Source organism: Macrobrachium nipponense, chromosome 40 (assembly GCF_015104395.2).
Source record: "Macrobrachium nipponense isolate FS-2020 chromosome 40, ASM1510439v2, whole genome shotgun sequence".
Classification (NCBI taxonomy): Eukaryota; Metazoa; Arthropoda; class Malacostraca; order Decapoda; family Palaemonidae; genus Macrobrachium; species Macrobrachium nipponense.
This window is the reverse complement of record NC_061101.1, coordinates 19,351,981-19,366,855: the sequence shown is the minus strand read 5'-3', so window position 1 is coordinate 19,366,855 and position 14,875 is coordinate 19,351,981. Positions and strand designations below refer to the sequence as shown.

General features: G+C 44.9%; 1 protein-coding gene across 1 annotated transcript in view; it reads right to left on the bottom strand.

The window, feature by feature from the left end:
- LOC135212188 (uncharacterized) overlaps positions 1-14,875 on the bottom strand; it is a 218,018-nt gene that overhangs the window by 65,787 nt on the left and 137,356 nt on the right. Inside the window, exon 11 of the mRNA XM_064245634.1 lies at positions 13,050-13,786. Coding sequence (XP_064101704.1) covers positions 13,050-13,786 — 737 coding nt within the window. The remainder of the gene's footprint in view (positions 1-13,049; positions 13,787-14,875) is intronic.

Sequence of the window (14,875 nt, the reverse complement as noted above, 5' to 3'; positions counted from 1 at the left end):
AGTCCATTCCATCATATGATGGTACTCTCCTTCATACTGCCCGTAGTTAAAGGAGTAGAAAGAAAGTAGTAAAGAAAAAAGACCAGTCATCCCATTCATTCTACTTTCATACCTTCATCTTAGACTAGACACAAACTGACCCACCAGGGGTACTGGATGAGCTATATCACTTGTTGGGCCGCCACCACTGGAACCAAGGAAAAAGTGTCCAAGGATCTATGCACAACATCTTTTAAATAAAATGAGGTGAAAGTTGTTTGGCGTTTCCAAACACCAGCTTTCAGAATTCTCTCCACAGACATATTCTTCTTAAATACCAAAGAAGTGCTCAAGCCTCTGATGTCATGAGCTCTAGCCCTCTCCCGGCTATTTGACCCCTTGTCTTCTGTCACGTAGGCATTCCTGATCGTCTCCATTAGCCAAAACGATATTGTATTCCTGGACACTTCCTTCTTGTTCCGTTCTGTACTTACGAACAACCTCCAGCACCCCGGCCTAAGGTGCCTTGTACTTCTTAAGTACTCTCTTATTACCCTGACAGGGCACAGAAGCATCTCATCTTTGTCATTGTCTACAAAGTCTACCAAGGAAGGTATGGAAAAGGAGTTGAATCTGCCGTCCATTATTGCTGGGCTTTGAGTCTTGGCCACGAATTCTGGAACAAAATCGAATACCATTGACTTCCAACCTCTCGAGTGCTTTATGAGATATGACAGGCCATGTAGCTCCCCCACCCTTTTGGTTGAAGCTAGGGCCAATAAGAAGACTGTCTTTAGGGTCAGGCTCCTATCTATGGACTGACTTAGTGGTTCGTAGGGGGGTTTTGTCAGACTACTCAGTACCATGGTCAGATCCCAATCTGGGGCTTTTAGTTCCTTCGGTGGACATGACTGTTCAAAGCTCTTCATCAGCATGGCCAACTCCCATGAAGACGAAATGTCCACTCCTTCCATTTGTAAGACTAAGGCTAGAGCAGCCCTGCACCCCTTCGCTGCAGATACAGACATATGCGTTTCTGTCCTGAGATATACCAGAAAGTCTGCTAACTGCTGAATAATGGTACCGAGTGGAGACAAGTTCCCTCTACAACACCAATCACAGTATGCCGACAACTTTCCTTGGTATACTTCCGCAGATGTTTTTCTGATATTTCCTGCCATCTGAGTTGCTGCTTTTTGCGAAAACCCTCTCGCTCGCAGGAGATACTTGACAGTCTCCCCCCGTGAAGCGATAGGGACTTCACCAACTGGTGGTACCTCTCCATGTGCGGCTGACATAGTAGGTTGCTCCATGGGTTTAACTCTAGGCATGTCTATTAGGAGTTCCAGCAGGTCTGGAAACCACTCTGCCTTTGGACACAAAGGAGCTACCAGGGTCATTTTGAGGTTCTGAGACCGCATTACCCTGTTCAGAACCTAACAGATTAGACAAAATGGAGGAAATGCATACACGTCCAGATTGTCCCAAGGGTGTTGTAGCGAATCTTCTGCTACTGCCTCTACGTCTGGGACTACCGAACAATACACTTCCAACTTTTTGTTGTACCTGGTTGCGAATAGGTCTATGATCGGCCTTTATCACAACATGAGCATCCTGTCCACTACCTGTTGGTGCAAGGACCACTCCGTTCCCAGTATCTGATCCCTGTGGAATATATCTGGCCCTGATGTCTACTAGGTTCTCTACAGCCCACTGATGAAGTCGAACTGTCATCACATGTAACTGCCAAGTAACTAGGCCTCCTTGTTTGTTTATATAAGCTACTACTGTGGTGTTGTCTGACATCAATACCACTGAATGTCCCTTCACTCTCTCCCTGAATTCCTGTAGAGCTAGAAATGCTGCTTTTAACTCCAGCACGTTTAAATGGAGTTCTCTGTCCTCGCAACTCCATTTTGCTGACACCATCAACTCCTCCATATGGACTCCCCAGCCTTCTAGTGATGCATCTGAGAACAGCAAGAGGTCTGGGGAGGGTTGTTGAAGGGGGACACCCACTGTCAGATTGTCGTCGTTCACCCATCACAGGAAGTCTTTCCTCACTTCTGCTGACAAGGGAATTTGCTCATACGGGTGATCTACTACTGGTGACCAAACCTCCTTCATCCTCCATTGTAGAGATCGAAGGTGTAGCCTCCCTTGTGGTACTAGCTTCTCCAAGGAAGTTAGGATTCCCAGTACTACCTGCCACTGCCTTGCTAGCTGTGTTTGTTTTCCCAGAAAGGCATTCACCACTTGTTTGCATTTCTCTATTCTCTGGTATGTCGGGAATACTTTGGCTTTTATTGTGTCTATAAGAATTCCCAGATACTCCAAACGTTGACTTGGATCCAACTGCGACTTCTCCTGCAGGAGGGTCGCCCTGTCCCTGAGTAATTTCTCTCTGGACTTCGCTATCACCAGCCAATCGTCTAGATATCTTATTAGCCTGATCCCCTGAGCATGCGCCCATGTCGACACGAGTGAACACTTGTAAAAGCTTGAGGAGACGTTGTCAATCCGAAGCACAGGACTTTGAATTCGAAACCTTTCTCTGCAAGACTGAAGCGGAGAAATTTCCTTGAAGACTGATGGACTGGTATCTGAAAGTATGCATCCTTCAGATCGACTGTCAGCATAAAGTCCTTGATCCTGACTGCTTGTAGAACCATTTTTGGAGTTTCCATTTTGAAACTGGTTTTTCTTATAAACAGATTCAATGTTGACAGGTCTATTACTGTCTTCCACTCCCCACTGGCTTTGGGTACCAGGAAAATCCTACTGTAAAACCCCTTTGACGGAATGGATACTTGTTCCACAGCCCCTTTTTCCATCATCTTCTTCACTTCCTCTTGCAGAATAATGGCCTTCTGAGATTCCTGAGCATAAGCGAGGTGAGGTAATGGCTGTTCTGTCAGGGGTGGGGTTACCTCGAACGGAATCAAATACCCGACCCTGAGAACATCTACCACCCACTGCTCTGCTCCCAGTTCCTGCCACACCTTCCAGTGATTTGCCAGGCAACCCCCCCCCTGGTGTGGCTGAGTGATGAGAGGCGCCCATCCTATCTTCTTGAGCCTCTCCCTCTTCCCCTAATCCCCCTTCCTCTGTTGTTTCTATTGTGAAAGGGCCGATGAAATAACCTCTTTGGGGAAGAGGGTCTTGTTGCTCTATTAGAGATGTTATGTCTCAATGTCTTCTTCCGAGGTATTTGCTGTTGCCTTACCTCCATAGAGGCAGCTTGACTGTTAGACGTTTTCCTAACTGACTGCTGTACCAATCTATCGTTAGTGTCCATCCTTCTCCTATCTATAGCCTCTTCCAGTATGACCTCTGGCAACAGCAATTGCGACTCTAAGATATCCCCATTCCTCATCGCTAACAGGGAATCTAAATCAACAGTGTGCCTTAGTCTAGCCAACGCTGCACCTCTCCTCATTAACAGGATATTTGCCCAAACATTGGCACTAAAGTTTGTCAAGTACGCAATCGCTTTGGAACCTGATTGTAGTAATCTAATGAACAATGATCCATCCACTACCTTTCTTGTCACTTCTGAGGATGTAATCTTTGCCACTGCTGTTGACCAAAGATCTAACCAAGAAGCAGTCTGGAAGACAGAAGAAGCTGTTGCTTTTAACGTAGCACCCTCTTGGTAAGTCATCATAGGGCACTCCATTTTAACCTGATCTAAGGTTAATCCAGGCCTTAACCTTACCACATTAGGGTTCACTTGCCTAGACAGCAAAGGGACCATCGGTGTCATATAATATTTCCTTTGTTTCATCATTGGAGGAATAAATTTAAATGATCTATTAGATCTCCAGGAATTATCTCTTCCTGCAATCTGTGCATTTACGTGTTATAAAACAGAGTCCACATGACTTGAACAAGGCAATTCATACGACACCTTGGTATCCTTTTTCAATCCAAATACCATGTCAATCCCCGGAGGAAGTATACTGGCAGGTGTTTCTGTCTTCTCCGAAAGGTTATTGAATTGACGAATCAAATCAATCACCTAAGCATACGAGGCCAGAAACTCTTGGTTTTCTCCTTCCTCTGGCTCTAACATACTGTGCTCCGCCACAGGGGATGTTATCTCACCCCTATACTCTGACAAACAGCCGGGAATTTCGCTGCCGCCTGCCCCTACGGCCGCGGCCTCTTTGATCTCTGATGGCTGCCGCCGGCTCGATCCCGAATAGTCAACAGGAGAATGAGTACGCCTTACTCTTTCTCTGCTCACGGATCTAGAGCGAGAATCTCGTCTAGACCTCCAAGATGAAGGCTCCCTTGAAACTGAGCTAACTTCGTCTCTATTAGGATTGCTATCGTTTCCAATAACCGTTGGAGAATTCGGCCTCGATCTTTCATCCAGGTGGACAACGCCTTCCACCAACGTATAAGACGAGGTTGCCAACTCTCTATTCTTTGTTCTTTTAATAGGAGCCTTATCATCCTTTGTCCGTATTTTAAACAGCCTTACGGGCGAAACTGGAACCTGCATTCTATTCTTTGTTGCACTTTTTGCCCCCAACGTTGATTTTGCCAGCGGTATCTGACTTCTAGACTTTCCTGCTGACTGGGATACGACAGTCCTGGTCTGAAGATGAAGAAGAATTCACTCTTCTCCTCTTAGCCCGAGGATCAGTCACGAAATCCTGAATCCTCCAACGCTTGACTGGCGCTCGCCGTGACGTCGTCGAACTTAGCGATGAAGCCGAACTAGAGGAAGAAGACGGAGAAGAAGACGAATCACGCCTTTTCTTTTTGTCTTTCTTAGCCATTCTCTTCTCTATATCCTGTAATTTCTTCATTACAGTGTGTACTGCCGAGTCAGAAAGCGTATTTGGGTCCGGGTGCAGCGAAGTAGACCGAGAAGCAGTAGTCTGTGACGTTATCGCATCTGCCATATCGGTGTGTGACGTAGGTTGTGACATCACCAATCTTGTAGGGAGAGACTGTGCGGCTTCTGCTGGCATCGACACGTTTGCCGCAAAACTAACCCCCCCCCCCTCTGCATCGCCGTAAACATAGAATTTGATGGCGTAGCCGCGGCATTATTTCCCATAAATTGCAAGCCAGGGGGATGAGGAACATTCAGCGCTGCCGGACCCTGCTAGAATCGTGACGCGATATAATGCGACAACAAACCCTCTAAGCTACATCCCAGACCATCCAAGATTGGAAGATGCAAAATATACCGGAAGATGTACTAGCAACTCTCTGGTAGACATTAGAGGTGCCTCACACTGAGGGACCTGGGGCAACCCGAACAAGATGTAAGAAAAAGATGTAAAAAGGTTGGTGCGCCTGGTAGGCCTAGCGCCGCCCACGTACCTTCCATCCTATGCGATTCTGGAGCCGGCACCTGGAACAAAGATGGCGATGCTCCCCCCCCCCCCACCTGCTGGGAACAAAGGAGCGTACATATTATGCATAAAATTACCCAAAAACCCTCCTGAAGTTTCCGATAACGAATCGCTAGGAGAAACCGAAGGGGTATGGGACAAATCAAAAGCAGGTGGCGAAACATATGGAGCAGTCTGGTTTATTGCCGATACAAAAGAAGCCAGTAAGGTTTGGTCATCCAAAGATGGCGTCACCTCCTTCCTTTTGTACTGGCCTTTCTCATAAAACTTTTTCCACTGTTCCACCGACCAACCCCGACAAACAGAACATGGATTAGTAATTGTACATACGTTTTCCCTGCACCTACTACACGTTGGATGAGGATCTGTCGACACCGAAGTTAGGAATCTAGAACACGGAAAGCCACTGACTCCGGGGCATTTCCTTTGTCTCCTCTTCGAAACGGCAGAAGATCCTAATGGTGAAGCAAAAATTTCCATCTTACCACTTATATGCTCTTACCGATCACACTCACACTGAGTACACTCAGAGAGAGAAAAAGTAATAAGAAAAATGAAAGGGAAATGGATAAAAACGGGCAAACTGAAAACCGGCTTTAAATCAGACAGACAGTAAGCACGTCTTATCTTAAAGGCGGTAGGAATATAACTGGTGGGTCACAGGACGCCAAGGGCATTCTGGGTATACATGCCCCGTGACCTGTTATGGATGCCAATATTCCCTGGATCTCACAAGTGTAATTTTAATTCTACCGGTTTCCAGCTTGCCTTTAGTAAATCCTAATGTTAAGACCGAAGGTTTATTCCATATAAGAACAAATATAATGTTATACGGGACTCACTGGTTCGAACCTAGGAAGAAACGAGAGCCCCCTCACCATGTCAAGGTGGTCCCAAATTCATACAATAAAGAAACTGAAACTTAAAAAAATCACTCGTCTACCAAATGTATGCTAACATTTTAGTCAAACAGCTTGAATTACCACAAGAAAACCATGAATACAGATACAAAACCTAAAAGTGGAGAGTAAATAAGCATAAAAAATGTTATTGTCATGATACAATAAAGTTTTATGCATACTTACCTGGCAGATATATACTTAGCTATAGACTCCGTTGTCCCCGATAGAAATTCGAATTCCGCGGCACACTCTACAGGTAGGTCAGGTGATCTACCGCCCCGCCGCTGGTGGCGGGAATAGGAATCATTCCCGTTTTCTAAGACAGATTATCTCTTCCACCTGTCTCCTGAGGGGAGGTCGGGTGGGCCATACACTGTATATATCTGCCAGGTAAGTATGCATAAAACTTTATTGTATCATGACAATAACATTTTTATGCATTCAACTTACCTGTCAGATATATACTTAGCTGATTGGCACCTTTGGCGGAGGGTAAGAGACAGCTAATTTACTGAAATAGACAGGAAACAACATATGTTGTAGGTAATAAAATTAAAAAACCTTGATTCCTACCTGTGTTAGCAAAAGACTTCATGGCTACTGCCTAGGAGCCCGTATCGCTTCAAGAGCCTCAGCGAGGTAGTGACCTCATGCTAAGAGTTCTTGATGGTCTGTTACAGGGGTCTTACCCACTTACGCTTCAGAACCTTAGGATCTTTGTTAATGGGGTCCTATCCAATAACATGACAAAACACCTTGCCTATTGGCATGATCATAGAGCACGACACTAATCCCGATCACCTATGAATACCGACAGGGGTTAGTACTAAGATTGAAAGGAGTCATCCCCGAACATCCTTTCAAGCAACCCACAACTCAACAACAATATTAAAAATAATTATTAAAAACATAAAAACAAAATTAAGGATCAGCGTCTGCTCCATTTCCAGCATAGTATCCGCTGATACATAAGGGTCCAAGAGAAAAAATTTATCATTTGTTACTCTAAACAATCCTTCAAATAGTGGGATGCAAATACTGAATTGCACCTCCAATAAGTTGCTGCCAAAATGTTTCTCATGGACATATTTTTTGTAAAAGAAAGGGAAGTTGCCACAGCCCGGACTTCGTGAGCTTTTACTCTCAGCAGCTTTAAAGAGTTCTCTTGGCAATTCCTGTGAGACTTCGGTAATCACATTTCTGACAAAGAACGCCAGTGCGTTCTTTGACAATAGGTCTTCTTGGGGTTTCTTTTACCGAAACACCAAAGACGTTTGTCGACAAATCCCTGCAAGCTGTGTCTTCTATTTAAAATAGAATTTTAAGGTCCTGACTGGGCAAAGGGACCGATCCAACTCTCTACCTACCAGAGAAGAGAGTCCCTTGACTTCAAAACTTCTAGGCCAAGGTTTAGAAGGGTTTTCATTCTTTGCCAGGAATAGATCCTGGAAAGAAATAACAGCGGAGTCTTTTTTAATCCACACCCGAGAGTCCAAAGCATGCAATTCACTGATCCTCTTAGCAGTTGCGAGAGCCAACAGGAATATGCATTTACTAGTGAGATCTCTGAATGAGATTTTATCTTGAGGCTCGAACCTGTCCAACATCAAGAATTTAAGGACTACGTCAAGGTTCCAACTCGGGGGAATAGAAGATCTCAATTTCTTAGTCTCGAAAGACCTGATGCAATCATGAAGATCCTTATTATTTTCAAGATTCAGCCCTCTGTTTCTAACAGCTGAGAGCATGCTCTTATATCCCTTGATAGTGGATACGGCCAATTTGGACTCTTCTCTTAAGAAGAGGAGAAAATCCGCGATTTCGGTTACAGAGGTATTGGAAGAGGACGCTTCTTCGCCTACCACCATCTACGGAAAACTCCAACTTCGATTGGTAGAACCCGCAAGGTAGAGGCTCTGCGGGCTCTAGCAATTGCAGTTGCCACTTTCTTTGAAAAGCCTCTCGCTCTGACCAGTCTTTCGATAGTCGAAAGGCAGTCAGGGAGGAGACTTTGGATGTTTTTGTGGAAACCTCTCGAAGTGGGGTTGTCCGAGCAGATCTGTCCTGTTTTGGTAGAGATCTGGGGGGGGGAAGTCCACCGTCCATTCCAGTACCTCTGTGAACCAGATTCGGGAAGGCCAGAAGGGAGCAATTAAAGTTAGTCTCGTTCCCTCCGATGCCACAAATTTTCTTAGTACTTCCCCCAGCAATTTGAATGGGGGAAAGGCATAGGCGTCTATGCCTGACCAATCCATGAGGAAAGCATCGATCGCCGTGGCTCTGGGATCTTCTTCTAGTGAGCAGAAGTTGTCTATCTTCCTGGAGAGGAACGTGGCAAACAGGTCGATCTGGGGTCTTCCCCAGAGGGACCACATTTGTCTGCAGACTTCTGAGTGGAGCATCCACTCTGTCGGGAGTACCTGGTTCTTTCTGCTCAACCTGTCTGCCCTTAGGTTTTTTACTCCTTGAACAAACCTTGTCCGCAGAATAATGCCCGTTCCTCTGTCCAGGTTAATAGATCTCTCGCTATTTCGTTCAGTGAGAAAGAGTGAGTGCCCCCTTGATTCCGGATGTAAGCCAGAGCTGTGGTATTGTCGGAATTGACTTGAACTACCACTCCTCTGACTTCCGCTTCGAAGTATTCCAGGGCTAGATGAATCGCCAGGAGTTCCCTCGCATTGATGTGCAGTGTAGTCTGTTGTTTGGTCCAGGTACCTGCCACCTCCTTTGGACCCAGTGTTGCTCCCCAACCTGTTTCCGAGGCATCGGAAAACAACACTCGGTGAGGGTTCCGAATCAAGAGGGACACCCCTTCGTTCTTTGTTAACGGGGTTAACCACCACTTCAGGTCGGATTTTATCCCCTGTTGAATGGGAAAAACGTCTGACAAGTCTCCTGTCTTTTGACTCCACATTTGTTTGAGATGAAATTGCAGAGGTCTGAGATTTAATCTCCCTAGGGAAATGAACTGCTCTAACGAGGAAAGGGTGCCCAGCAGACTGAGCCATTCCCTCGCCGAGGTCCGTTCTTTCCCTAAGAAGTTCGAGATTTTTTCTAAGCCTCGAGCAATTCTCTCTTGAGATGGAAAAGCCCGAAAACCCCGAGAATCCATCTGTATCCCCAGATAGACTATGTTCTGTCTGGGGATCAATTGTGATTTCTCGAGGTTCACGAGTAGTCCCAGAGATTTTGTCAAATCCAAAGTCTTCTCCAAGTCCTTCAAGCACTGAAGTTCCAATTTTGCTCTTATTAGCCAATCGTCCAGATAAAGGGATATATTTATGCCTTCTAGATGTAGCCATCTCGCAACATTCATCATTAGCCTCGTGAATACTTGAGGGGCCGTAGACAGACCAAAGCATAGGGCTCTGAATTGGAATACTTTTCCCTGCATTATGAACCGGAGATATTTCTTCGATGATGGATGCAGGGGGACATGAAAGTAAGCATCTTGTAGATCTAAGGAGACCATCCAATCTCCTGGACGAAGAGCCGCAAGAACCGATTTTGATGTTTCCATAGAGAACTTTGTGTTCTCTACAAATCGGTTCAATGCGCTCACATCCAGGACCGGTCTCCACCCTCCCGAGGATTTCGGAACCAGAAAAAGACGGTTGTAGAATCCTCGGGAATGCGGATCCCGAACCACTTCGATGGCCTCCTTTTGCAACATCTGTTCTACCAGTTGCAATAATGCTTCTTTCTTGGCAGGGTCCCTGTATTGGGCTGACAGTTCCCTCGGGTTCGTTGTCAAGGGAGGCCTGTCTCGAAAGGGGATCATATATCCCTTCGTTACCACTGAAAGGGACCATATTTCTGCCTGTCTCAGAGTCCATTCTTCGGAAAATTTCCGAAGTCTGGCTCCTACCGGTGCTTGAAGGACTGGTGTTTCATTTAGCTTTCTTGATAGGTCTGAATGAAGACCTACCTCTATTCTGTACTCCTCTCTTCTTAAAGGAGGGTCTGGCAGAGGAGCTCCCTCGAAAGGGCTGTTGAGGAGTACGATTCTCTCTCTTCACAGGAACCGAAGCCCTTGATTTCTTTGCAGATTGGGCCAAGAGATCTTGCGTGGCCTTTTCTGTCAAAGAATGAGAAATGTCCTTAACTAGTTGTGCAGGAAACAATTGGTCCGAAAGAGGAGCATAAAGAAGAGATGACCTCTGAATGGGAGTAACTGCTTTCGTCAGAAAGGAGCTAAATAAGACTCTCTTCTTCAGAATCCCAGTTCCAAACAGCGAGGCCACCTCTCCTGATCCATCTTGAACCGCTTTGTCCATGCAGGACAGTACACTATAAAGGACTTCTGGACTAAGAGATTCATTCTCTTGAGTCTTCTTGGCCAACACCCCAAGGGACCAGTCTAAGAAGTTAAAAACTTCTAAGACATTAAACAATCCCTTGAGGAGATGGTCCATCTCAGAAGTCCCCCATGTGATTTTTGCAGATGACAATACTTGTCTCCTTGACGAATCCACCAGATTCGAAAAATCTGCTTCGGCAGTGGTAGGGAGAGCTAGACCCAGTGACTCGCCCGTCTCGTACCAAATTCCCTTCTTTCCTGATAGTTTGGAAGGAGGGCAGGCAAAGACTGTCTTCCCCGCCTTCTCCTTGGATTGAAACCAATTTCCTATGAATCGGAGAGCCTTATTCATAGAAATGGTTGGTTTCATTTTAACGAAGGATGATGGCTTCGAGACCTTCGTACTTGTAAATAAAGACCTCGGAGAAGGAGGAGCAGTAGGGCTTAAAGAGTCCCCAAACTCTTGAAGTAAGAGGGCTGCCAGCGTCTTGTAATCTGACAAGCCTGGAGCCGAGTGATCTTCCGAGTCCGAAACTTCTTCCAAATCCAACTCCATTTCCGAAGAGGATTGTTTATTTTCAATAGGAGACGGGTCTCTTGCAACATCTGCCCCACTCTCGCAAGAACGACGACCGCCTGTGCGGCAACTTGCGTCCCTACGAGAGATAGGTTGATCCTGCAACACGACCTTATCCTTCTCCTGGCAAGAGCGACGGCCGCCTGTGCGGCACCTTTCTCTCCTGTCAGAAGAAGGATGTCCTCTCCTATCGCTTTCCCCGGAACCACCCATATCCTGACAAGGGCTACGGCCGCCTGTGCGACACCTAGATTCCCTGTCAGGTAAAGGTTTATCCTTCCGAAAGCTAGAAAAACCCTCCTGGCTTAATTGTCTTTTGGAAGAAGTCCGTCTCTTGGTTGTCACTTGTGGCTCATTGCGCCAGGTTGGCGCTCGTGGCTCCTTGCGCCAGGCTGGCGCTTCTGGCGCATCTGGCACATGTGGCGCTTCTGGCTCTTCCGACTCGTATGGAGCTTCTAGCGCATCTGGCGCATTGCGCCAGGTTGGCGCTTTTGGCACATTCTTTTCTTCTTTCCTTTCCTTCGTTCTCTTTATCAGAAGGAAAGAGTCCTTTTTTCTGGGAGTCTCCTTCGTGAAAACTCCTACTAAAGCGGAAAGCTACTCCTGTACATTTAGGAGAATTTTTGCAGCCGCATTCTCTTTCTCCTTTCCTGATTCAGGTGAGGGAGGTCTAGAAGAGGAAGGAGACTCCGATTTACGTTTAGGAATTAGTTTTCTTTTCTTCCTTTCACATGGAGATCCATCGGAGAAAAGTTCAGGGCTTGAATTCAAAGTTGGAGCCTTCCAACTCCTCTTTAAGGGGCGTGACAGTTCATCAGAGCTCCAGCCCCTTACATTAGGTGAAGAATCTGACGACGAAAAACACTTTTTTAGGATGCTTTTTCGGTAGCGATCCTTGGCAGTTCGGGTCGTCACAGAATCTGCCGAGGGGACGCCTGATTGGTGGGGATTCTCCATGACCTCCGTAAGGCTTTTGACATTCCTTCTCCTCTGGGCCTGTGAGCTTGGAAGAGGTCTAGGCCTGGGAGCGAGATGGAGCCGATCAGACGCACCCTCCACTGCACTAGGGACACTTAAATCACTCTCACTGTGCTTACCTTGTAACATCAGCATATTACGTTCCATCCTTTGTAGTGCAGCTTTAAGATCTGCAATTTCCGTTGCTGGATTTGCAGTCTTAGTACACGAGGAAGAAGATACAGGTTTAGGGTTAGGTGTTATTTTAATAGACTCGTTAGAACGAGACCTACTTACGCTTCTGGAGGAAGCCTTCCTAGCCCTATCCATATCTAATTTCCTTAAATAGGAATTTAAATTCTTCCATTCATCCTCATTCAAACCTGCACATTCATCACAGGTGTTAGATATTGAACATTCATTCATTCTACACCCCTTACAAACTGTGTGAGGATCTACCGAAGCTTTCGGTAGCCTCACCATGCATCCCTCATTTACACACTGTCTTCTAACCGTAAAGCTAGAATCCGACATTATGAGAAATATCCAAAAACCAAGTCCAAATAACAGTCCACGAAAGAGTATGCCAAACCAAAGATCCAATACGTCACCAAAATAACCGGCTTAGAAGATCAATAGCGATGAAAAAACACGAAAATCAAATCAGGAGTAACAACAACGATGTTGCTGTCACGGCCGATAGAGAAAATCTGTCTTAGAAAACGGGAATGATTCCTATTCCCGCCACCAGCGGCGGGGCGGTAGATCACCTGACCTACCTGTAGAGTGTGCCGCGAAATTCGAATTTCTATCGGGGACGACGGAGTCTATAGCTAAGTATATATCTGCCAGGTAAGTATGCATAAAAACATGTGTTGACATTACAAATAAAATAAAATTAATGAAAAAAATTAAACCAGAGAAACAGGATGAAAAGGGCTAAGGCCATTGTTACTTACCATCCCTTGAACCGTGACCATAATCGTATGTTGCTGGTCGAGATGGAGATTGATTTGAAAACGAGTCTCGTGCAAATGGTGGCCTGTCATCACGCCCAAAGGACAATCTGTCTTCTCTGTCAAAGAAATCTCTTCTGTCTCTTCCAAAGGATTCTCGATCATCTCGCAAAGAGTCTCTGTCAAATGCCCCTCTCAAACTATACCTATCATTACTGAATGGTTCTCTGTCAAAGCTATCATCTATTCTTCGTTTATCAAACAGTTTATCTCTGGAAGGCATACCAAACCTGTCTTCCATATGAGAATCAGGGCCGTCTCTTCCAAAGTTATCTCTTCTTCCTCTACCAAAGGAATCACTTGGGGCTCTTCCAAAGTCCCTATCATGTTGACCCCAATCACCTCTGTCATCTCTACTAAATGGTGGCCTACTGTCTCTTCCAAATGGTCCATGGTCTTCTCTGTTGAAAGGTTCTCCATCTTTACTAAAAGGTTCCCTATCTCTACTGAAGGGTTCCCTATCTCTACTGAAGGGTTCCCTATCTCTGCCAAAAGGCTCCCTATCTCTACCCATCGGCATCCCTCTCCTGTCCTGAGGAGGACCCCATCGGTCTTTGTTGCAAGAATCATCTGAACGGCCACCTGTACTTCTGTTATCACCAACATCATCCCAATTTGGTCTTCTGCGGTCAAGTGGCTCTCGATCCCGTACCAATGGTTCATCTTTGCTATCATCATTCCTACAGTAGACAAAAGATAATTAATTTTGAAATACAAAATCATGCATCAGAGAAACATGCACAATGAAGAAACCATTTGCCTTTATAAAGTTTTACAAGAAATTTAAATTAACAAATATCACAAGAACATTTCAAAATAAAGAAAATTTAATCATTCAAAATAACATAAAATGTGCAGCACTTCAACTTGATTTGACCTAAACAAAGCAATTCCATTACTTAAAGAGATCTGCTTTCCTATAATAGCAAAAATATTTCATACTTATATAGCAAGTATACAGGATTTATTGGATAGTGAACCAAATGAGCTTGAGCAGATGACCTCTTATCCTCTGTTGGTAACCAATAGGTAAATTAGATGTATCAGACAAGTGAATGAATGAACAAATGCATGCAAAGGACTGATACTTTCCTGTCTGTACTTATGAGGGTTGACACTGAACAAATTCACAGAACTTATGCTTTCCTGTTTGAACTTGTGAGAGTGGGTCTTTTTTTATATCCAGTGTACACATGTGATCTGGCATTCCCACAGTTTGTAATGCTTCAGTCAATCATTCAGCATCAGTTGTTTGTCCCACAAAAAAACCCATGCAAGAGAGCTTTAGTGTTTTTTGCTTATGCACGTAAAGTATTTGCGCCTACTCACCACATGTTAAAAATTCTTACTTCAGTAGAAAATATATTGACATAATGTAATGAAATTAGAATATTAAATGCTTATCTAATGAATTTTCAAAAATTCTATTACAGTAATCATGGTGAAAACTAATATAAAATAAAACTATTTAATTGTTATTACATATCAGTTTAGTCAGTTTTTTATTTCTATTTTATGTATTGGTGACATGTGGGCGATGTTCAATGTACATTTTCCTTCATACAGCGTATGGGGCTGGGAAATATTTGACACCAAGAGGCTATACCAAACATTGCTTTTGAATGAAGTGATGGTTGTCCTTGAGAATAAAGATTCTGTAGGTAAAGAGGATACCATAGGAACGAGGATGCTGTGATGGTAATTGCTTCATAGCAAAGGAAGATAAAGGAAAGGAGGACGCATTTTCGAGAAGTTCGGCAGTAAGGAGG